We start from the raw sequence: 24,132 nt of genomic DNA on the forward strand, positions 1-24,132 counted from the left end.
CCTTATAAACTCCCTCCTACACGCTTAGACAGCAGCCCCTCAACATGGGACCCACCACCCACACCCGCTCAGAGCTCTAGCATTGCTTCCCTTGTCATACCGCTATTGCCAGCTTTCCTTCCCCTAATTGTCACCACTCCAGTTCTACCCAATTGGAATCCACTCAGCTCAGTGCCCCGTCCCCCTTCGGTGTTGCTCATTATCATTCCGACATTCCTCTGGACCTCCACTACCTGACCCGTTCTCAGAACACTCATTAGACTCAGACATTTTCGTGATCTCTCTCCAAGGTCACAAGATTTCCCCTACATCTTTTGACTCCGTGGTCGTGAGACTTTGGGGAGGAGAGACTGGAGCTCTGGAACTCAAAAATACGTGTTCTGCTCTGCACCTAGATTAGTGGATTCGTTTTAAAAGACCAGAATCCTCTCTTGCTGTCTCTTCAGCTGAGAGACCCAAGACCCACAGCAGAAGGAATGCTGTGTCCTTCTGATCCTGTTGTCCCAACCATAGCCTGATTCTCAGCACCCAGAGGGGGTCTCCTGGCCAGCTACAAAAAGGTTGACTAGGGACACTCTAAACAGGCTTTAGAAAAGAACTGAAACCAGACAGGCTGCGGGCCAGAATTAAGGGAAAGGGAGGTGAAGGAAAAGGAAGCAGATGCTGTGAGACGAAGGCTCGAGGGCCAGGAGCTTAGGCCGCGAGCTGAGGGGGAACTGCCTGAGATGAACTTGGCCTGCTCCACCGCTTGAGGGGCAAAGAACAGTTTCCTCCCCGCGTCCAGGTAAGGAAGGCCTATCCTCCGAGCCTGCAAAGAGCTAGGATCCGACAGCCGCCTCGCCACTGGACCAATCACAACCTCTCTTCAGAAAGGAGGCGGGGCCAAGGGGAACTGACTCTTTCCTTGTCCCCGCCCTTCTAGGTAACGTAACCAATCGCAATCTGCTGGAGCAAGTCAGCGCAATCGGAAATAACCAATTATACCGCGAAGCTTTCCGTGCACACCTGACCCTGCCCCTCCAGCTGCGACAAATATGGCGCGCGAGCTTCTGGGTTTTGTAGTTTCCTCGGGATTCAAAGGACCGGGTGCTCGAGTTACCCCTCACCACCCCGCCTCTAGCCTCTTCCACTCTACTAGTACGCATGCCCGCCCCGGGGAGGGGAGACGCGGAAAAAAGGCGGAACGCTACTAAAACACACACACACACACACACATAACCACCCTCAGTTCGGGAAGCGATAGTGGAGGGCTCTGCTCCTCCCAGAAGGCGGTGCTGCCTGGCAGGACAAACCACGCAGAGAGTTGTGGGTCGGATAGCTCCCCTCCCGATGGAGACTCATGGAGTCAGGTGGGAGGGGGACTCCATGTCCCAGCATGCCCCGCGGCGGGCCCGACCGGCCGCGACTCGGGGCTTGGCCCCGGCCCTAGCTCGTCGGCTGTGTATTGGGGCGCGTGGAGGCTGCAGTCACGGTGGCGCCCGCGGGGACGGAGGTGGGAATGAGTGAAGAGGAGCAGGGCTCCGGCACTACCACGGGCTGCGGGCTGCCCAGGTGAGCCGCCTCGTACCGATCCCTGCCGGGCGAAAAACGTGGCGCGGTGCGGAGGAGTTAGCGGCGCGGCCCCAGCATGCACCTGGCCTGAGGGTTGTTCCCGGCAAGCACTGGGGTAGTGGGCCGTGGTTCCCGGCATGCATCCCGGCAGTGGCCACTGCCTCCTGCTCTAAATAGTTTGGGTTGGCCCGGTTCCCAGACTGCACTTGGGGCACTTGGCTTTAATGCCCCCGACCTTCAGTGCATTTGGTGGGTACCGGGTCCCTGGCCTGCACTGTGTCAGGGGACATGCACTTGCGACCTGCACTGGGGTACAGGATCCTCTTCCCTAACCGAGACAGGAACAGTGCATTCCCCGGTTGCTCTGGGGGCAGTGGACCCTGCTTTCCCAGCCTGCATCTCTACTCCACATTGAATCCAGCTAGTGTTTGCTGTACTGTCCGGGGTCCCCTGGACCCTATGTCCCCCATGGTGTGCCTGGGTTTGATAGTGCTTGGCCAGGTGGGTGCAGAGTTGGAGGTGTGATGAGGGTCTGTGCCTCCCGCCTCCCTCAGTATAGAGCAAATGCTGGCAGCCAACCCGGGCAAGACCCCGATCAGCCTTCTGCAGGAGTATGGGACCAGAATAGGGAAGACGCCCGTGTACGACCTTCTCAAAGCCGAGGGCCAAGCCCACCAGCCTAATTTCACCTTCCGGGTCACCGTTGGCGACACCAGCTGCACTGGTGAGGAAGGCTTGGGCAGCCTGGCTGGGGTGTGCATTCACAGGGCCCTACTGGCTTTGTTTCTTGGAGTCTCTTCCCAGTCATCTTCTCTGAGGCCAGTGAGGGAAGGAGAGATTTCAGGGGAAAAGCCACTGACTGGATTGGGAAAACGGGTCTGTGAGGAGGTGGGTAGGACTTGGGAGAGTTGGAGGAGCAAGCAGGACGGCCACAGTGCTCTGGCAGATTGCCATCATCCTAGAGGAGAAGGGGGAGATAAACCCAAGTCTCAGTGAAGTATTTGGGGGAGTATGTGTCGGCTGCACTGGTCTCTGTTCCAGGTGCTTGACCAAATTCCCAGTTAATCTTAAACCAGTCTAATCGAGTGACGTAGATGGTAGTATCCTCATGTTGAATATGAGGAAAGTGAGACCCGGAGAGATGCAACGACTCGTGCAAGGTCCCATGCCTCGTAAGTGGCAGAGCCAGGCCTTGACTCTAGAGCCTACCCTCTTTCTACCTTTGCAGTCGTCTATCTGTATTGAGAGAAAAGAAAGTGCTTCCCAGGGGAAAGTAAGGCAGGGAAAGAATCCGCACCCCAAGGTGTGTGAACTCAGGAGCAGTTTATGTCCGGCATGACTTGATTTGGGGAGCTCCTGGGAAGATAAAAGCCCTTCCTTCCAGCAGCTAGTGTAACGCTTCCAGTCTTGGGCAGGGGCACCTGGTGAGTGGGGCTTGGTTGACTCCCTCCAGTTGTGAGGAGAGAGGCTGTGGGATGCTGGTTTTTCTTCTGTCCTCCCAGTGACGTCCAGTATTGCCCACGCCCCTCTCCCAGGTCAGGGCCCCAGCAAGAAGGCAGCCAAGCACAAGGCAGCTGAGGTGGCCCTCAAACACCTCAAAGGGGGGAGCATGCTGGAGCCGGCCCTGGAGGACAGCAGGTGAGGGAGGAACAGCCAAGGCTTCCTAGAGGCCCTGCCAGGAACGCAGGCCCCTGTGCGGCCACCTCCTCTGCCCAGTAGGGCTGGCCTGGTGACACTTAGCCGCCTCAACCTGGGCCTCTCCCTGAGAGTGTCCTCTGGACGAGCTGGATGCTTCCAGGGCTCCTGCTGCTGTGAAGGATCCTTGGGGGGGAATGTCAAAGGGCTGTGGCTGTGGTTTGGGCCCAGGCTCGGGAGGGTGCGGGGCGGAGGCCGAGGCTAGAGGGGCCACTCCCCAGCACGCCGCCTCTGTCTAGCACGTTGTCCCTCCTTCCTCCACACGTTCATTGGAGTTTGTAGCCTCCGTGTTTCTTGAGTAGGAAGAGACCCTCCTTCCCCTTCTCTCAGTCTTTTTGATCCAGTGTTTGGCAGCAAAGGATCGCTGGTGGTTAAGCTTCCCTGAGTCTTTGGCTGAAGTGGAAGAAGTTTTCTTAGGGGATGGGCAGGTCAGGAGGACCTGGGTCCCCACCCTCTACCCTCCCCCCCGCCCCCCCGCCCAACACATGGGTGTGAATCAAAGGCCCCCTTCCCCTCGGGAAGTTCTTTTTCTCCCCTAGACTCTTCACTGCCTGAGGACATTCCAGTTTTTACTGCTGCAGTGGCTGCGACTCCTGTTCCATCTGCTGTTCCAACCAGGTATCTTGTGTTTCCTGACTGCCTGAAGGGGGCGGGGGGGGGGGGTGGGTGGGAAGGAAGGGGTCCTGGCTTTTGGTCCCCCAGCCTTTGGACTCAGGCTGGTCAGGCAGGAGCAAGTCTGAGAGTAAACAGGATGGAATAGTTGGGGACCAGCATTTGAAGAATTCGTACCAGCTGGTAAGCTCTTGGGACAGGAGGGAATTTATGATTTTTAAATAGCCACGTGGATGATATTTGGCCATGTCTGAGGGTCTCGCAGGCCCCATTTGCTTCTGAGTTGGTCACATGATGGTCCTGTGTGTGCGTCCATCAGGTGCTTCCAGGGACTGGATATACAGCCCCTCTCCCACTGTCCCGGCAAGGTGATGATCTTTTGTTCCAGAAAAATCTCAGTGGGCCTGGGCCCTGGAAGAGACCTCACTTGGGTGGGAGGGGGAGGAAGCAGGCTGGATGTTTGGACAGACAGCTGCCTGCCGGGTGGGGTGTAGGGAAATGGTCATGGGGACGCCGAAGCAGGGCTTAGGACTCATGGGGAGCCGCAAAAGGGACAGCCCCAGCAGCTTTGGCCTGGACCCTTTTTCCTTCAGGAGCCCCCCCATGGAGGTGCAGCCCCCCGTCTCCCCTCAGCAGTCCGAGTGCAATCCTGTTGGCGCTCTGCAGGTGTGCCCCCATCCTCATTTCCCACGCATGCCTGTCTTCCCTTGAACCTGGGGCCATGAGGGACGGTCATTTGGGGCTCTTCCCCTGTTCTGAGGGCTTTTCCCACATCCTTTATTCCTCCTCTAACCTGGAACCTGAGGCTCCCAGGGGAGGAAGGAGAGGACGAGTCTTTTCTCACTCAGCCTTGCACACCCTTGTCTCTCCCTTCCAAGGAGCTGGTGGTGCAGAAAGGCTGGCGGTTGCCTGAGTACACGGTGACCCAAGAGTCTGGGCCGGCCCACCGCAAAGAGTTTACCATGACCTGCCGAGTGGAGCGTTTCGTTGAGATTGGTAACCGGGCGGAGGGGAGTTCTTACAGCTACTCCAGCCCCGGCCGCAGGCAGCTCCTAGCCTCTCTCTGCCAAAGCCCCGCTGTCCTGGCTGAGCCCCTGGCTCGGCTCCCTTCCTCCTGGCGTCTCCCTTGCACTCTGCCCTTTGCCCCCCTTCTGGCTGACCAGGTTCTCAGGTGCATGGCAGGTCCAGAGCTCCTCTTTCCAACTGACATCCCGTGAGGGGACCCTCAATCTTCAAGTTTGAGCTGGGTGGAAAGCACTGGGTCTGTTGGGGATCATAATCCAGCAACCCTCTCCCCACACGCAGGCAGTGGCACTTCCAAAAAGCTGGCAAAGCGTAACGCGGCGGCCAAAATGCTGCTTCGAGTGCACACGGTGCCTCTGGATGCCCGGGATGGGAATGAGGCAGAGCCTGATGACGATCACTTCTCCATTGTGAGTGGTTTGTGCGGGCCAGGCACTGTGGTCCATCCTCCATGCCAGGCAGGGCCCTGGGGACATGGGCCTGTCACTCGGGAGTGAGCCTCTTCAGGTCCCAGGCCTGCTTCTCCCCATTTTCCTACCAGACCCAGAGTTCCTTGGGCCCCCTCTCAGCCTCAGCTACAGGCCTGCCTGGTGAGTGCTGTGGGGAGCTGACCCGGGGCAGGGGCCCTGCAGCCTGCTGTTACTGGCATGAGGAAGGCTGCCTGGACCCCTGGTCCAGAGTCTAGTAGTTAGAGGGGCCAACTCGGGGAAGGCAAGCTGGATGAAGCATTCATTCTGTGGGCTTTTCCCTCCTTGGCATTGAACGTTCGGTGCCTGGGTCTCAGCTCGTGGTTGCATCTTTCTCACTGTCCCCATCTTGTCAGGGTGTGGGCTCCCGCCTGGATGGACTTCGGAACCGGGGCCCCGGCTGCACCTGGGATTCTCTGCGAAATTCAGTGGGAGAGAAGATCCTGTCCCTCCGCAGCTGCTCCCTGGGCGCCTTAGGTGCTCTGGGCCCTGCCTGCTGCAGTGTCCTCAGTGAGCTCTCTGAAGAGCAGGCCTTCCATGTCAGCTATCTGGATATTGGTATGGCTAGCGGGGAGGCCGGGGATGATGGGGACTGAAGCAGAGCAAGTACAGATGGGCCGACGGGGGTGGGGGAGGGCATGATGGTGATGTGGATGTACCCCTCCCGGCTCTGCCTTCCCACCCAACCACGCCTCCCTCCTCTCTTTTGCTCTCCAGAGGAACTGAGCCTGAGTGGGCTCTGCCAGTGCCTGGTGGAGCTGTCCACACAGCCGGCTACCGTGTGTCACGGCTCTGCAGCGACCAGGGAGGCAGCCCGCGGCGAGGCTGCCTGCCGTGCCCTGCAGTACCTCAAGATCATGGCGGGCAGCAAATAAAGCCCCAGCCGGACTCACGGACGTGCACCCCTGCTGCCTGCCCTTCTTGCCCCCAGCCTATGTGTCTGCTCAGCTCTGGTACCCCTGGAGGTGCCGTCTCTACCTCTGACACAGACTGCCTGCCTGCAGGCTCAGGACACAGGGCCAGGAGCCAGGGACCCCAGGGCCTTGGCTGGCTCAAGATCTGGCCTCCTGTCACTGGTGGTGACGAGTGGGAATGAAATCAGGGGGCTCTCCTCTAGAGCCCAGAATAAACGCACTGCGTCTTGGATTCTTACGTCTGCTCTGGTTTCTCTGACTGGTACTGACGACAAAGGAGGTTAGCACCAGATTGCCTCCCCTGTTGTGCCTCCCCACCTGGTTCCCCACACGTCCCCACACTTGCCTTTCTAGTGGCAGGAGGCTAGGTACAGTGACCTCCGGGGGCCCCACTGCCTGTGCTCCTGCGGCGCTTGGGTTTTGTGGAGATGGAGGGGGCCGTGGTTCTGGTCCCAGGGCTCTCCCCCAGCCCTTTGAAGTCTCATACAGGCAGACACGTGGATTCAGAAGCTGGACAGCTTTATTTGCGGGGTGGGGGGGGAGTGGGGGGGGGGCAAGGGAGATGCGGCACTTTCAGTTGTGAGCCTTGCACGCAAACATATCAAGGGATGATGTGTCACTTCTTCCCAAAGCGCTGAGGGGCAGCCAGGCTCCAGAACGGGGCACTGAGCTCCTCCCCGGCTCGGGGACCCAACTGCTTGCTGCTCCAGGAGCCCCGGGTGTTTCTGCCAAACCTTAGAAGAGATCCATCCTCAGCTGTAGGTCCTTTCAGCCCCTCCCAGATCGCCCCCTGCCCCTTTCCTGTCCCTCTGGCCCCTGCCTTGCCCAGTGTCCCTCTCAGACTCACCTCTGGGGCTGAAACCGAAAGGCTGAGCTTCGGCCGGGTCTCTGCATGGCCTGGAGCAGGGAGTGCAGGAATGACCCAGGGGTCTGGGCCTCCTGCAGCGGGCGGGGCCTGCTGTCTTCCTCCTGTGGTACAGGGCCATCGGGGAAGGAAGATGGGCAAAGGCCTTGGACGTTTAGGTCACCAGGCAAAGGGAAGCTGAGGAGCCATTTCCTCAGATATGAGGACCCAGTGAAGACACTGGCAGCCCGAGTATCTGAACTTGGAGCTCAAGCCTCCCGCTGAGACAGAAAAATGGTGACATGGAGAGGGGGTGGTAACTTACCACAAAGATCTGCCGTCCTTCGTCTTGGCCCCCTGGTCCTTCAGCACAGCCCCAGTCTGTTAGCAGCAGCACCAGCAGCAGCACCGCTGCCCGCCTGGAATCCATCCTGCCATCTGCCCTCCTGCGGCTATACCCGCCTCTTATACCTGCTGTGCTCCGGCCCCCACCCCACAGCAGCCTGAGGGGGGATCTAGAGCAGTCAATGGAAATGCACGGCTCCATTAGGAGCCGCCTGGGACCCCCTCCCATGGCACCCCCGGGACTTCCTGCTCCCAGCCTCCGGCCCCCAACCCCTAAGCCTGGAGTTAGAGACTTTATTAGATGCATAAATCCTGTCTCCAGAGCTCAAGAAGCATCATTAATTGCAGATGTGTTGTCAGAGCCAGGCCCTGGGGGGACTTCAAGAACCCCCGATTTCTCAATAGGTTGGAGAGCGCCAATTGATCACCTCCTCTTTCCTTCCTTAGAGAATAAAAGCATAGAGGAAGTCTTCTAAAGAAGGGCTAGGCATTATGTCCCGGACAGAGGGAGGAACTAAGAGCCAGGGTTAGAATTAGCCAGAATGATGGAGCCTGATCCTTGCTGTGACTGTGGCTGCAGCTGGGGTCATCCAGACCATTCACACCCTTGCCTACATGGCTCTTGGGAGAGTTGAAAATGGGATCACTATTCTGAGATTTGCTTGTGGACAGAAAAGTGGGATACAGAAGGAGACTACAAGGTTTCAGAGCCCACACAGTGGGGATTGCTTCAAATCTCTGCAGACTGATCTGTCTTCACACTAGAGAGCGCTGCTTAGGACCCACCTCACCTGGGCTTCTGGAGCCATCCTCTGCAGTGAGGCACTGCTGCCACCCTGTGGCCACAGCTCCGCACTGTCAAGTCTGGTCATTTCCTTTTTCTGCTCTTTGAAGGGGGGGGGGGGGGGGGCGGAGAATGGAGGTTCCTAAGCCTGATTCTAAAGAGTCACAGAAAGGCAGGGGCAGGAAACTGGGGTTGGAATATGGCTCTGTTCACCTCCTACTAGTCACCCCAGCCTCTGCCTGGCTCTGACCTGTTGGAGCAGGTGACAGGAATTCTGCCTTAGGAAAAAATCAGTCGCTCTCAGGAAGGGGGTCCTTCAAAGTCATCTGATAGAGTTTCCCTTCTGATCCTAGAATCCCTTCCTCAACTTCCCCTGTCCCCGCCCCGTGTGGCTCTCTAGCCTGTGCTGGAGAGGTGCCATGAAGTAAAGAGTCTGTGGATCAGTCTTGGGCAAGCCATCTCTCAAAACCCACAGTCTCCTCACCGAAAAACATGGCAACGTTAAAAGGAACTACTTTCGAAGGGTGCCTGGGTGGTTGAGTTGGTTAAGCGTCTGACTTTGGCTCAGGTTATGATCTCGTGGTCCATGAGTTCAAGTCCCAGGTGGGGCTTTGTGCTGACAGCTTGGAGCCTGGGGCCTGCTTCGGAGTCTGTGTCTCCCTCTCTCTCTCTGCCCCTCCCCCACTCACACTCTTTCTCTCAAAAATAAATAAACATTAAAAAAAATGGGGCACCTGGGTGGCTCAGTCGGTTGAACATCTGACTTTGGCTCAGGTCATGATCTCAGTTTGTGAGTTCAAGCCCCACATCGGGCTCTGTGCTGACAGCTCAGAGCCTGGAGCCTGTTTTGGATTCTGTGTCTCCCTCTCTCTCTGCCCCTCCCCAGCTCGTGCTTTCTCTCTCTTTCTCTCTCAAAATAAATATTGAAAAAAAAATTAAAAATTTTTAAGACATAAAAGAAACTACCTTCCAGGGTGAGCATTATTTGAGATACTTTTTGTAATCCATTTGGCACAGGATCTGGCACAGAGCAAGTGTCCTCAAAACGTTAGCAGTGGTGATCCTTGCACAGAGTCCCAGTGAATTTTCCATCTCCTGAGACAGTGGTGGGGCAGACTTATCCATGTGCCATGCTGGCTTCCGTCTCCTGTGGCCTCCACCAGGGGTCTCAGTGTGCCCCACTAAGTCACATACTGTTGCACATCTTTCATGTGTGCAAGCCTTTCACGTATTTGATTCTTCCACTCTATTTTTTGTTAAGGGGACCTCCCTCTTTTAGCAAGCCATCTAGCAACCAATCTATAACTTTGGATAGGTAGAATAGAGCAGGTTTTGATCTGCATGTTCGAGATACTAGGTTTCTATTAATGCGGCCTCCCTCTGTAAGCTTGGTCTCAGTCAGTCCCAAGCACAGAACCTGACACTCATCATCATCACATCTTGGAATGTCACCGCTTCTTAGACGGGAGGAGTATCCAGTCCACGAGCAGGTGGTTTTTCTGTGGGAAATGATCCTATACCACATCAAGGCCTCTGTCTGTTCTTATCTGACAGAAGTCCAGAGGGGCAGCGTTGTGAGGGTGTGTGAACCACTGCAGAGTGGCTCTGGGGTCAGACAGAGCCATTGTAATGCCAGCACGTGCACATCACCGTGGGCCTTGAGCAAATGTCAACCTAAACCTCAGTTCATCTTAAATGAGGCATTACCAAGGGGTTGTTGTGAACAGAAAATGACTTAATGAATGCAACGCATCTAGTGTTACACCCAGCACAGAGCAGCCAATAAGTGTTTGCTACCCTGATTCTCCTGGTGTCTCTGATCATCAATTACAAGTGGATCTGAGCTGAGGCTCAATTCAGAAAAGGTCAGATCTAGCTAACTTCCTATGTCCAGAATGGAGATAGCTATCTTCTTTGGTACGAACAGACATATTGCTGGTTCAGATCCAGACCACTGCAATAAAGTATCGCAATGAGGCAAATCAAATGAATTTTTGTTTCCCAGTGCCTGTAAAAGTTATGTTTACACTATGCTATCGTCTATTAAGTGTGCAAATGTCTAAAAAAATCATGTCCATACCTTAAATTTAAAATATTCCTGGGGCACCAGTGTGGCTCAGTTGGTCAAGCATCTGACTCTTGATTTCGGCTCAGGTCATGATCTCAGAGTTCATGAGATCTAGCTCTGCCTCCGGCTCTGTGCTGACAGCGTGGAGCCTACTTGGGATTCTCTCTTAAAATAAATAAGTAAAACTTAAAACAAAGTTAAGATATTGCTAAAAAATGCTAACAATAATCTGAGCTTTTTAGCAAATGGTAATTTTTTTTTTCCTTAAGTAAGCTCTACACCCAACGTGGGGCTTGAACTCAGGACCCTGAGTCCTGAGACTCAGGGACCCTGAGATCAAGAGCCAATGCTGCACCTACTGAGCCAGCTAGGCCCCCTGCAAGCTGTAATCTTTTTGCTGGTAGAGGACCTGGCCTTGATGGTGATCACTGCTGACTGATCAGGTTGGTGACTGCTAAAGGGTGGGGGTGGCTGTGGCATGGCAATTTCTTAAAATAAGACAATGAAGTTTGCCACATCGATTAGCTCTTCCTTCCATGAATGATTTCTCAGTAGTGTGTGATGCTCTTTGATAGCACTTTACCCACAGAATTTTTAAAATTAGAGTCAAACCTCTCAAATTCAACCACTGCTTTATCAACTATGTTTCCGTAATATTCTCATAATCTTTTTTTTTTTTTGAAGATTTTAATTTTAAGTAATCTTTACACCTAACATGGGGCTCGAACTCATAATCCCGAGATCAAGAGTCACCTGCTCCACCAACCGGTACTCCAGCCAGATACCCCTGTAACATCCTACCACAAATATCACATCCTTGGGTAGGCTCAAACCGTCAACCTTTGGGTTAACAGCCGGACGAGCTAACCGGCCGTGCTACAGAGATCCGCCCTGTAATATTCTAAATCCTTTGTCATTCCTAGTCTTGACAGCGCCTTCACCAGGAGAATCTGTCTCAAGAAACTACTTTCTGTGCTCCTCTGTAAGCAGCAGCTCCTCTGTTCAGCTTGGATCATGGGGTTACACCAATGCAGTCCCATCTTCAGGCTCCACTTCTAAGTCTAGTTCTCTGCTACTATCTCCCCCACATCTGCACGTACTTCCTTCACTGGGATCCTGTACCTTCAATTTGTAAAAAACAAAACAAAAAATCCCCACCCTCTGCAAAGTGCAACAGAACAAGATACGCCTGCAGCTGGGATGGGTTAATTCTCCCAACTTGGGAAAGTGCCCTCCCTTCAGTCCCAGGTCTTCCAAAGCCTCACGATCTTGGTAGCTTTGGTATTTGGATTTCAGCAACTTATTTTCTCACCTTCTCTGGAAACCCATGCGCTCCCGAGCACAACACAGTGAAGACCACCACTGCCTTTCCCACTCTCCTGCAGAGACTCAGGCTTCCTACTTGCATCAGTTATACCAAACACCAACCACAAACAGCTTCTAAGTCACTTCTCTTCTACCTGGAAGCCCTCAGAGGCACCTGCTATCTCCTGGTCAAGTTCTGTAGCCTGGCTCCCTCTTCCTCATTTGTGCTAATTATCTAAGGATACACAAACATGAGCAATTACTAGTGACTGCCCTGCCCCTTGCCAGTTCCTGGCCATTATCTGTTTTTCTTGTGAACTCTTACCTGCTTTTAAATAAGCTACACCCCTCACTTCCAGATCGACCTCTTCCCCACATCTTTAACTCCTGTGTGTGTGTTTGTGTGTGCACTCCCCTAGTCATGCTGGAAACTTTCTGAGAGTAGGGCTTGCTTTTGTTTTTTATTGTTGGGAGGAAGGTGGGGAAAAACACTGAAAGATAAGAGGCCACTTGCCTTCAGACACCCGACCATTCCCCATCCACATAAAGCACACAAGTTCTACAGCGAAGGCTCCCATAATGTGGAGGCCCTTGTGCCCGTGGCAGTGCACAGATGTGAGCCCCTGTCTCTATGCCTTCTTTTGTCTTTATGTAATTGATATAAACCACCTACCTTCTCTAGGCTGTGTCTTCCCTGCATCAAAAGGAGGGATAAGAATCCCTGCTCCTTCTGTCCTAAAAAACGGGAGAGTGAGGAAAAGCACAGACATGAAAGCCCAAGGAGTTCCCAGAGAATAGTGGCCAATGAGACTTGTAGATCAGAGTACCGAAGCATTAGACATAACAGTGGTTCTCTTTGATAGTTTAATGTTATATTTGCAGCATAAATAAGGCACAATATATGTCAGGGCAAGGGGGAGCAGGAGAAGGCATGGCTGGGGGGAGAACTGCTGGGTGGTAAGGGGCGGGGGATGGAAGAAGGCACGGTTAGGGAGAACAGAGTGAAGCCTCTGTCTCAGCCCCGTCCTGGGAGATCGTGAGAGCCTGCTCACAGGGATCATGCCGAGTCGGGTGGCAGGGAAAGGGAGAAGACGGTTTTGTAACAGAACAGCCCGTAGCACTGCATCCTCCCACCTGTCAAAGTCCGCCACTGGGGACTGGGGAGACCCAGACCCAGAGTCGAGCTCCTTGACGGGACGGAGAGGGGCTGCTACATGTCAAAGGTACACAGATGAACAGAGATATAACCATAGATACACACCACTTTCTTTCAACAGACACAATGTCAGGAGGCTGCAGCCTCCACTGTTGGGGCTGGAGGCTCATCTCCCTGCTGGAAAGGGGTGTGTGTGTGTGTGTGTGTGTGTGTGTGTGTGTGTGTTACAGGACAGCTAGAGCTCCAGCCCATCCTTCCCGTAACAAAGACTGTGGAGTGACCAGTTTGCAAGGGAATATGCGACAATTCCTGTCCAGACCAAGGCAGGACAGGTTTTAGGAAGAAGTAGAAGGAACTCAAACCTAGATTTTGAGATGAATGACGTGGTTGTTGTTTTAATGGGGGTGGAGGGAGGTACTGGAGGAAGTGGAAAAATGTGTTAGTGCTAAGGCAGAGGATGGTACTTAAAATATCCCTGACACCCTACAAGGATTTTCCAGCTTGCCCCTAAGGCAATGGTTCTCACACTTTAGTGTGCGTTAGAATCACGTGGAGTGCTTGTTAGAGCCCAGCCCAGTTCAGTTTCCCATTCAATAGGTCTGTGGTGGGGCCCAAATGGGCATTTCTAACAAGCTCCCAGATACTGGTGCTGCTGCTGCTACTGAGCCTGGACCACATCCTGAGAACCACCACCCTAAGGGAAGGTCAATGAAACTAGTGCTCATAGCCATTTCTTACAGCTAAACCATCACCCACCAGTAGCTAATGTTGATGATAGCTCTGTGCTACCAGCCCCCCATTAAAAAAATAAAATAAACCCTGGCAGCTACAATACAAACCTGCATCTACAAAGGACACAGCTGCCTTAGCCTGCCTTATTCTCCCCAGCCTTTTCTCATTCTGGGGGTAGGACTTTACCCCAAGGAGAGACAGATGAACTGGTAATGGGGTGGGAATAGTGGCCAGTAGCCACTTAACGCTCATTCCTGCTGGGTCACCACTCTGAGGTGAGTGGGTGGGGATTTATGTCTGTGTGTACATGCATGTATGCGAACACAGAGAGAAATCAGGTTTCTACAGTGAGGGGGATGATTAAAGTTGTGGGGGGCTGAAGCAGGATGGGGGAATCCTCTAATCTGCCTTGGGGTCCTCACCTGTCCCATTCCCCCCTCCACCCCTGTCAAACAAAAGTCTAAAGAAAGCGGAAAGAGCACTATCAACAAAGGCATATGTGATATAACTAGGAGGACTGGATTCTAAACGGACTGGTTATGAAATTAAAAAAAAAAAAGAATACATTTCCTTCCTGTGTATACAATGTACAATATTAATGAAAAATAATGATTTGGGGATGGCAAGGAAGTCATGAAAGAAAGGGGGGACTCTCAGGGGAAGGGGGCTGTCGCAGGGCTAGCACCTTTAAAGGAGCCTCTCAGTGTGGAGCAGGGGAGCCTTAGAAACCAGAGGAGGAGTATTTTGGTGTCTGCTTGGTGGTTCAGGCTGTAGACAGGGCATGGTTATGGTTAAGTACCCCGTCAACCAGGATGGGTAGTGCTGGAGGGCAGTGAATCAGAAAAAGAGTTAAGAATGGCAGAACAGGCGTAGGGAAGGCAGCAAGGTGAGTGAGGTTAGGTCGTCTCCTATTTACCACTACCAAGAGTAGAGGGTCTAGTGCTTAGGACCATGGAGAGGAGTGGAGGCTGAAGGAAGCCAGATTTGGGGTGTACAACCAACAGGGGAAGAGCAAGTAAAGGAGGGCCTACTTTCTCCCTCTCTAGCAGTGAGGGAAGTTTTCTCAGGCTTTGCAACTCTGAGCAAGCCTTCTTTTAAAGGAATAGGGCAAAAGTCTGCAGACCTGAAGACCTGGTCTGGTACCTTTCTCTATGGCCTTGGTTATCTATCAGCTGTGTCTCCGGAATGAGGTGGGAGGCCTGAATCTTATGTTTGCTTAGAGTCCCAAGGCATCCACACTCTCAGCTCCTCTCACAAAGTATCCTCCCTTGGGCCCCTAGAAAGGCCACGGTCATTAAGAAGGGAGAAGTGATGCCCTCCATGACGCTTGGTTCTGGTCCAGATGAGTCTGGAAAGCAAAGGCCAAGGGAGAGTGGCCACACGGCTGGCAGCAATAACAAGTGAGTATCAGTGACATTCCCCTTAACTATGAGAGAGTCTCAGGATAACCAACTGCCCTGCTTTCTCAGTGAGGCCAAGGACCAGCTAAAGAGCTATCTGGAGGGTTCTGTCCTGTCCCTTCCTACTGCTTCACCAGTAAGGTTCTGGCAATCCCCTCATTTAGGCCCCAATAAGAACTTCCCACCGATGACAATGAGGTAAGGGCTCGAGGGAAGGAGACATGGGGACTAAGAGACCCTCTAAATAAACTAGCTGTCCTACATGGGGACAGACGGGTACGACTCAAACTTCCTCCACAGCCAAACAGTGAGGCAGGGCACGTATGCAGTGACAAACGGATTCTTAACTTGAAAAACACTAGAATGAAGGGGGAAGAAAAATAGTCCAGGGTCTTGTGAAGGCTCCTTAGGAGCCATAAACTCAGTCAAGCTTTAGGGCAAGGCTGCTGGTGGGAAATCAAGATGATAAAAAATGAAACACAACTAAAGCAGAAGAAAGTCCCAGGGAGCAGCCATCAAAAGGAAAAGTCCTGAGTACAAGTTATGGCTGTGAACTGTGGAAGGCAAGTGCAGTCCCTGGAGGTGGGGACTTGTATCCCGACCATCTGCCAGGCCATTTGCTAGTCTGAGTCACCTCGGGGGCTGTTCCTGTTGGGTCCCGGGTGGTAGAGGATGAGAAAACTGTGTTTTCTCTTCCTTCTCTTTACCAGGTGTGTCGTGTTCAGCACTGGTTCTGAAAAGCAGGAGGGGAAAAGAAAAACAAACGCAGCAGAACAAGTCACCTGAATGGCTCACCAGTACAGCACTTTGGGAAGACGGGAATCTCGTAGCTTAGATTTCCTCATTCCCCCATGACAGCCAATTCTGGGAAACAAACTAAGGAAGGAAGCTGGCAGTTATTTTGCATGTATGTTTAAGATGGAGGTAGGAGAGAGGGAGAAAAGGGCATTCTTGGCTTGGGCAGATGGCAGAAGGTGGCTCTGGGATAATTGGAAGGGATTCATACTGACAGGCTATTAAAGCTGACCTATCTATCCACAGGCCTCTGGCTTTGGATCACTTCCTGTGGCCCTGGTAGAAATTGCATAGTTCAGAGCCAAAGGAAGATCAGAAGTCTTAATGGGGAAGAAAGAGGGACAAGAGGGATGAATTTCTCCCCCTGCAACCTAACGCCTCAAAGTAAGAATGGCTGAGAGCAATAGTCACCAATTTCCCCGGGCAGGCCAGACCTTCCCCAAGCAGGGCTGTTCTGCTGAGATCAGTACTGCACCTTCTCTCTCTTGCCTCTCCCCATGTTACCTGACCCTCGAGAAAACCCACTCAGGACCCTGGCTCTGATGTCTCAGAGTCCTGGGGCTGGGCCTTTGGGGATGCATTGCATCTAGGGGGCATCAAGTTCCAGGAGGCTGCATCGGAAGAAGCGAGACAGAGGCAGGACACAGACGGGGACAAAGAGGGAGATACAGGAGCGGACAGACGACCAAATGGAATATGTGTGCTTTGGCCAGTAAACTCTTGTAAAACATAAAGACTCAATTTAGTAACCTGATAGAATGAGCTTTAAACTATACTGTTCCTGCCTGCCCTAATGATAACTGCAGGAGGGTGGACTGGGGAGGCAGGGAATCAGTCACACTCGGGGCACTTTCCCTTTTCACTAACAAGCAAGAGCTAATAAGGCCACACAAGATGATCTTGCCAAGGCTTAGTGGGAGGTGGAAAAGGCCCCACCTGGAGACCGGGAAAACTCAAGACACAAAAAATGAGGTACCCAAATAGCTCTAGAAATAGTTGAAAAAGGATTAGAATTCTTGGGGTTTGTTTCTTTTTGCTTTGTTTTTGTTTTTGAGTGTTTTTTTTGTTTGTTTGTTTTGTTTTTTTGGTGGCAGGTAGGGAGAAGGACTAAAGTTTATGGAAGAGCTGGAAAATACTGCTAATTCATGTATCAAAGGTAACTACATTCACCATAAGTGAATGTTTTAACTAGACTTCAGGAAGGGGAAAAGGGGATACAATAAGCAGCTAATGGGAGACAAAGTCCTGAGCCTATGGGGTAGCTGAGGCGGGCCAGCGGGTGACCTGCCATCAACACTAGCCTCCCTCTACCTAGCAGGAGGTGGCATGCTGCTAAGGAACAGGAAGCCATGGCTTCATGGGAAGAGAGGCAACTGAGAAACCCAAAACCTAGAAGTGCCAAGGGTTAGTGTTAAGAGACAGGTACACATGCACAGGCTGGGGTGATTGTTCGGACCATCTGGAAAGGCCTTTGGCTGTAGGTACATCAGAAACTGCCCCCTTAGGGGATGATCTATGTGGCTCTGGGGCTGGGAGGCTCCTAGTACAGGTGTCAATGTACACGACCATGTGGCTGAAGAGAAAAGCCCCACATCTGTCCGTTACTCACAACACACAATCTTTCCCTCATACCGCCACGTCCAAGGCAGATGGAGGGGATAAGATGACATCTCTCTTGGTTCTCGGGTGGGCGAGCTCTGGCTAGGGACCTCTCCACCAGGGGAGGCATCATCTGCCCGCAGACTGGGACTGTGGGGTCATGATCACATGCGACTGTATCGGCATGCTCAGTTCTGTCCTTTGGCTGGCCATCTGAGTGAGAACCGAGGTGGCCACAGCTTCAGCTGCAGAGCGAACACTGAGGCCATTGCTGGGGGCTGTTGCTGAGCTGTGTTGAATCACAGGGGCTGGAGAACCCGTGGGCTCTGAGCTTTCCTTGGGGCTTTCTGCCAGGGAGGAAGGCAAAGAGCAGAGAGCAAGTGGTTACAAAACAACATGGACAAACAAGCAGGACTACCTTGTGCCACAGTTCTAAAGGAGTCCAAAAGAAAAGGAAGCCCATCATTTCGGGAGGAAGCTTCCCAGAATCTTGGCTGCTAAGCCATGGAGGGGCTAGGAAATGGGAAGTTGTGAGATGGGCAGCAAGAACTAGGCCCACATTAATCTACCTATCCTAGTAAAGCAGACACCTCAACATGTTAATTACACCATCTGGCTTCTAGGTTACCCCTATTGGAACACTCTTCCTTTATCCATGTCTTTAAAGGTGCTTTAAAATAGATCGCTTGTTTTAGCTATCCTGATTAATTCCCACAAGAATTTAATTGTTCCATTATTTTTTATGTTCCTTTAGTAACCAGTTGCACCACAGGTGAGCCTGATAAATATCAAGCTGCACTCAGATGACGTTATGACCAGTCCTGGGCCAAGGTTCAGTTAATACAACAAACTACAAAGAGGCCTGTTGGACCCTCCTGACTATCAATTAGCTAGGCATTAATGACTTCAAACACGTATTATGAGCTATGCCACGTCACCTAAAGTGACGATAAACACAGAGCTGAGCTGCACACAGAGGTGACTCCATGTTGTTCTTCAGTCGAGTTTTACTAAATGTCACATAACCTCTATGGCTGCTTAAACAGAGATGTATGCAATAAATATGGGCAAACTAGTAAGAGTTGGTTGTATTTTTCATTGTCTGAGTCTTCTTTCAGGATTCAACTATAACCCCCTCTGTGGAGCCTTCTTTGTTGCACTCATGAAATTAACTATTTCATCGCTTGGGCTTTCAGAGCGCACATTCATCTATTCCATCGATTCATCATTTTTACCAAGCATCCTGTGTGCCAGCACTGGGGTATATAATGAATAAACCAGGAGGCCTGTCCTCAGGAAGCTCCCACTCTAGGGGCCGTGTGACTCGGTTAGCTGCACTTACCTTATTCACATGTTGACATGTTTATCTCCTCATAACTCTGAGTTTCTCAGAGGCGGAGACAGTGTGTCATTTATCCTTTGTTAAATACCTACCACGGTGTCTACACCACACAGCAGGAACTAAATACAGTTTTGGAAATAAGTAGTTTAATGGCTCAACTACCTCTTAAAAGTTCTTGCAAGGATTGAGTAGAAAACTTACTGTATATATATTTTTCATACTGATGAATACTCAGTCCTTGCCTTCCTTACCCCATCAAAGAGGATCTGAAATAGTTGATCAATGAACTTGTTGAACCATTTTCTTATTATAGTTTCCAGAACACCACACCCACTACTCAGCTCATTTTCCTCCCGCCTTCTTGGTGGCTCATTCTGCTTCATCTGTGGGTTTCTTCTCCTTTCTCTGACCTCTAAATGTTGGAAGTACCCCAGGGCTCAGTCCTGCAACTACTTTTCTCTCTCTGTCTGTGCTCTTTTGGTAACAGGAACATTTCATCCGGTTTTGTGGCTTTAAAAGCTAACTACATGCTGCTGACTCCCCAAGTTATATCTTCAGCCTTTCCTCTGAACTGCAGGACCACATAACCAGCTTCCACTTGACACCTCCATCCGCAAGCCTAGTCAGCTTCTTAAGCTCAGCTTGTCCAAATCTGAGCTCCAGATACGCTCCTAATCCATTTCTTTCTATACTTCCCTCTACTTCCAATTCATGGCAGCTTCATTCTGGCAGCTGCCCAGGCGAAAACTTTTGGTGCAATTTTTGATTCTTTTCACAAATACACCACTCCATCTGGCCCATAATCAAACTCTGTCGCTCTAACTCCAGAACACACCCTGAGTTCACCCTCTTCTCCCCACTTTCACTACCACCGTCCTGGTCCAAGGCTTGGTCATCTCTTGCTCATAGGACTGCAACAGCCTCCTAAATGGACTGCCCGCTCCTGCCCGTGCGCTCCTGCACACTCCAACAGAGTGATCCTGTTCAAACAGATCGGATCAGTCATGTCACGCCTCTTCTAAAAACCCTTGGATGGTCCCCAACAGAGAGTAAAGGCTAAGGTCCTCACTACAACCAAGGAGGCTCTATGCAGAACTGTTCCCATTAAGCTCCCCTACTTCATCTCCAACTACTCTCCACCCCCCACTCTCTCCAATTTAGCCACACTGGCCTTCCTGATGCTCCTACTTTGGGTCTTTGCAACTGCGATCCCTCCTGTTGGCAGTACTTTTTGCCCTTATACAAATGCATAGCCAGCTCCCTCACTTCCTTTTTTTTTTATATAAATTTTTTAAATGTTTATTTATTTTTGAGAGAGAGAGAGAGAGAGAGAGAGAGAGAGAGAGAGAGAGAGTGGGGGAGGGGCAGAGAGACAGGAAGACAGAATCTAAAGCAGGCTCCAGCCTCTGAGCTGTCAGCAGAGTCCGATGCGGGGCTCAAACTCGTCAACTGCGAGATCATGACCTCAGCCGAAGTCGGACGCTCAACCGACTGAGCCACCCAGGCACCCCTCCCTCACTTCCTTAAGTGTCTTTATTCAAAAGCCACCTCATCTAAAATTGCAACCCTGCTGCCAACATTTCATATTCCTCTTCCTGTTTTATTTTTTCTTCCAAGTATTTACTCTTACCTAACATACCATATATTGTACCTATTTATCTCGCTTGTTGTCTGTCTCGCCTACTAAAATATAAGCCCCTCAAGGGTAGGGATTTTAATCTAATATTTGGTTTCCTATTATATCCTCAGCATATAAAACAGTGCCTGGCACAGAAGAGGCTCAATCAGTATCTGCTTAATGAATGAGTGTATCCTGAAGTACATATTAAAATTAAAATTTAAATAGAGACGCTTAAAATGAGTGATGTGGTTACTCTTTTTCTATGGGAACACATCTCTGAAATAATAAAGACAGTTAGTGGAAAAATAATTCAATATATCAAAAGTTGACAGCCAAAATTTCTATGAATTTGTTAAATTTGCAAAGGAGATTTATTTGCTTTCACTGTCCATGAGCAAAGTATTCACAGTAATTTTAATCTCAGGACTGCGCTTGTCCTGAGCACGACGCTATGACCGTCTCTTTCTAGCACTGTTTTATGTGTGCACATAGGTTACAAACTCAAACCACCATCAGCCCATCATTAGGAAGATAAAATATACCCCCATATCACAATGCTTAACAAATGCCAATGCATCATCTGCTGTTTATATTCTCTTGAGGCCCAGATAGTGTCTTTGACATAAGAAAGAGCTAGATGTGAATCTTGCCTCTGCCACTTCCCCAACTGTGTAACCTCAGGTACATGACTATTCTGAGTTCGGTCTTCTAATGTATAAATGGGGGCAAGATCCATTTCCTGAGAGAACTGGGCAGATGGTAGAGTGCCTAACACAAAGGAGGCACCCAATCATTGGGGCGCCTGGGTGGCGCAGTCGGTTAAGCGTCCGACTTCAGCCAGGTCACGATCTTGCGGTCTGTGAGTTTGAGCCCCGCGTTGGGCTCTGGGCTGATGGCTCAGAGCCTGGAGCCTGTTTCTGATTCTGTGTCTCCCTCTCTCTCTGCCCTTCCCCCGTTCATGCTCTGTCTCTCTCTGTCCCAAAAATAAATAAACGTTGAAAAAAAAAAAAAACAAAACAAAGGAGGCACCCAATCAATAGTGCTACCCTTTATCTCCAACTATGATAACTCTATATGGTTCAGAAAAAAGTTATTTTGTAGGACTGGTTGTTCCAGAAAGGCTGTTTGTTCACTTATTAGTCTGGATCCCCCAGAACATTCAGAATGGGTTTACAAAATTATAAACAGTTCAGATACGCAGCACATGCAGTTTACTGACTGACCAACCTTGCTTTGGTTGTGAGTCACTCACCTAAATAGCCTTGGGTCTTTTTCTGTAGTGCAGTGACTGGGCAGTCTTTATGAGCTAACAGTAGCTGTTTCAACTGAGCCACCTCATTGCGTAGTAACGTGACTTCATTCTAAAGAGGGAGGGAAGATAAAGGTATCAAGAAAATTCATCCTCTACCCTTGAGCCCCCAGCAGCTGTCCCCACAGTAAGGACAGAATGCTGCCTGGATTTTCTCCCCTGAGTCTGGGAGACTCCTGATCCAGCAAGGCTTCAGACAGCTCAGGGCCAGTACAGTCATGAATTCGACGGCAGGAGCTGCTTACAGTAAAAAGTAGGGATTTATAATAGAAACATTACTCCTATTTAGGATAGATATAATCAAACCAAAATTAATAATGCATATGTCCTTTGACTAAGAAAGCCTACTTCCAGGAATCTATTTAACAGAACTACCTACTCAAAAGCATGCAATGTTTACTCCAGCATTGCTGTTCTGGCAAAAAAAAAATTAGAGATACTATAAATATCCATACTTTATAATATAACCACACTATAGAATACACTACTATACGGCTATTTAAAAAAATGAAGTAGATCCTCTGTAGACATGGCCAGTTCTCCAGGAGATACCATTATCCCATTTAAGTTAAGACAAACACACAGTCCCTCCCTGACCACCCCACAAAAAATATAAATGAAAAAATACTTAGAAATACATAAATGTCTGGTATGGGCACACCAAACTTATCTACAGGAAAAAATAATACTGAAGAGGAACTTTGGTTTTGTTCTGTATCTTTGTGCGTGCATGTGTGTATACATGTTATATATATATATATATATATATATATATATAAATACATTCGTACACTACCTTTGTATTGAAATCTTTTAATTAGTAAGTAATCAAAAGAAAGAATAGTAATATTCAAGAAAATATCTGGATTATAATTTTTCTATTTGTGCTTGTGTGGCTTTTTCTTTCTTTTATTAAGCTGCATTATCTGGGGCAAATACATTTCCCTTTGGGTGTTCCACAACCCCAGTCAGTTTCTACTGATGACCTAAAAGAGTACCCTGGGGCAATTAATCCAATTCTCTTTATCCAAATGGGTCTATGGTTGATTCAGACTCCAGCAGCAGGTCTGGGAGTAGATGGTTAAATGTCTTTTCTAGTCCCTGGGGAAGGTATTTTAATTTTGACGGTTAAGAGCTTCTTTCTGCACTTCCTGGCACATCTTCTGGATCTGTCCTAATCTGAAGAATCATCATCTTTTATGATACTGTTTCACTTTTTTCTGATTCAATCCCACTTTCCCAGATTCATCAATCCCAATAATCATTCAGGACCCACTCACACTCAGCTGAATGTTCTGAGAAGTGAGTTCCTCTGCCTTCTTCTCTAGGGAGGACACCCAGAGCTTCCGTTTTTGACGGCAGCGGGAGGCTGCAGCCCGGTTGCGTTCCAGAAAACGCTGCCGCCGCTCATCAGGATCTTCATCCACGGTGCGTCGCCGACGCCCTCCGGTGCTAGGAGTGGGCTGGGCTGGTGAGACCTGGTGCCCAGGAAGGAAGAGGAGTTACTTGAAGGGAACGTCAACTCTTTTCAAAGTAGACCTGATGTCAGGAAGTTAGTAAGCTCTGGTAAAGATCTGGTAAAGGGATGCACTAGTCTCTGCAATCAGCGTTGAGTCTCACTGCCATGCCCCTGAGCTTCTCTTCTGCAGCAGTTCCGCACTCTGCCTCCCATTTCCTTCCAGTCTTCTCAGCCCCATACCTAGACAAACCACAGCTCAGGTGGAAACTAATTATTTCTGAGACAGCCAAGATGAAACAAGCATCATTTTTTGTTTCTTAACAATAGGGAATCTTATAGGCAGGGAAATCATAATGGGGACTGGTGTCAGGGGAACTTTTAGGGAGACCGTACAATAAAAATGTTTGAGAATCACTGATTTGGACAAGCAATATATACAAACGACTGAATGCGATACCTTTCAGAAAAGGAGAAAAGATTTTACTACCAGCGAGATACTGGTTATCATGCAGAGAAATGGATTAGTGTATTCTTACTTATAATCAGTTATTAATCATCCTCAGCAATCACCCTCCCCACCTTGTTTGTTCTGTTTGCTTTTAAACAAAAAACTGTTCTTTAATCCCTTTACAGATTGGTCATACAGGACTGCCTCTTGTCTTTAAACTTTACGCTGATGTCCTCTGTCACTAAAGTACTTTTGGATCATCTTCCTTTTCTATTAGCTGATATGTGTTCAGAGAAGATAGACCAACTTTATAATAGCAGCCAAAATTAAAATGTAGAAAGGTCAGCCATCTGCATAAAAGAAACTATATAATGTAAAACAATGCCAAAAATAAATTCTTCCTGGATCTGTTGCTATTAGAGAATATCTATATTAGTAGTTCCCAAATGCCAGAACTCACATCAGTTGCATGAGAATAAGCATGAGCTTATAAAAAAAAAAAAAAAAAAAAACCACCCAAAAATGTTATACTCCACTTCAGGCCTTACTAAATCATGTTCCCCATTAATATAGATAATCAAGAGATAATTTTATTTACTCACACTAATATTATATGTCCCAAAAGAAAAAAATGGAGGAGAAATTTACAACTCAATTTAATGA

At 50.0% G+C, this 24,132-nt stretch overlaps 3 protein-coding genes across 11 annotated transcripts in view; 1 reads left to right on the top strand and 2 right to left on the bottom strand.

Annotated features, from left to right (window-relative positions):
* Nucleotides 1–1,175: 1,175 nt before the first annotated feature.
* Nucleotides 1,176–6,500, top strand: TARBP2 (TARBP2 subunit of RISC loading complex). Of its 4 annotated transcripts, none has more exons than XM_043564116.1 (9): nucleotides 1,206–1,551; nucleotides 2,106–2,275; nucleotides 3,087–3,189; nucleotides 3,769–3,864; nucleotides 4,452–4,524; nucleotides 4,737–4,854; nucleotides 5,164–5,291; nucleotides 5,705–5,906; nucleotides 6,066–6,500. In XM_043564116.1, exons 1-9 carry the CDS (start codon nucleotides 1,499–1,501, stop codon nucleotides 6,221–6,223), a joined length of 1,101 nt encoding a protein of 366 aa, XP_043420051.1. In that variant the 5' UTR covers nucleotides 1,206–1,498; the 3' UTR covers nucleotides 6,224–6,500. The 4 variants fall into 4 exon arrangements, with proteins under 4 accessions (XP_043420053.1, XP_043420051.1, XP_043420052.1 ...); XM_043564117.1 differs by lacking the exon at nucleotides 1,206–1,551 and adding an exon at nucleotides 1,666–1,800; XM_043564118.1 differs by lacking the exon at nucleotides 3,087–3,189 and having other exon boundaries at nucleotides 1,176–1,551; nucleotides 3,786–3,864.
* Nucleotides 6,501–6,764: 264 nt separating this feature from the next.
* NPFF (neuropeptide FF-amide peptide precursor) lies at nucleotides 6,765–8,854 on the bottom strand. The gene is made up of 3 exons (XM_043564120.1): nucleotides 7,432–8,854; nucleotides 7,110–7,231; nucleotides 6,765–6,996 (listed from the first exon to the last, which is right to left on the bottom strand). The coding sequence occupies exons 1-3, from the start codon at nucleotides 7,756–7,758 to the stop codon at nucleotides 6,879–6,881; spliced, it is 567 nt and encodes a 188-aa protein (XP_043420055.1). The 5' UTR covers nucleotides 7,759–8,854; the 3' UTR covers nucleotides 6,765–6,878.
* A 3,196-nt stretch (nucleotides 8,855–12,050) lies between these two features.
* ATF7 (activating transcription factor 7) overlaps nucleotides 12,051–24,132 on the bottom strand; it is an 86,204-nt gene continuing 74,122 nt past the window's right edge. For 5 of the 6 annotated variants that reach the window (XM_043564074.1, XM_043564075.1, XM_043564076.1 and 2 more), the window contains 3 exons: nucleotides 22,843–23,040; nucleotides 21,506–21,614; nucleotides 12,459–17,637 (listed from right to left, as the gene is read on the bottom strand). In XM_043564074.1, coding sequence (XP_043420009.1) covers nucleotides 17,420–17,637; nucleotides 21,506–21,614; nucleotides 22,843–23,040 — 525 coding nt within the window. In that variant the 3' untranslated portion in view covers nucleotides 12,459–17,419. Of the gene's footprint in view, nucleotides 12,344–12,458; nucleotides 17,638–21,505; nucleotides 21,615–22,842; nucleotides 23,041–24,132 lie in introns of those variants that run through there. The other variant, XM_043564078.1, reaches the window with a different exon arrangement.

This window comes from Prionailurus bengalensis, chromosome B4 (assembly GCF_016509475.1).
Source record: "Prionailurus bengalensis isolate Pbe53 chromosome B4, Fcat_Pben_1.1_paternal_pri, whole genome shotgun sequence".
Classification (NCBI taxonomy): Eukaryota; Metazoa; Chordata; class Mammalia; order Carnivora; family Felidae; genus Prionailurus; species Prionailurus bengalensis.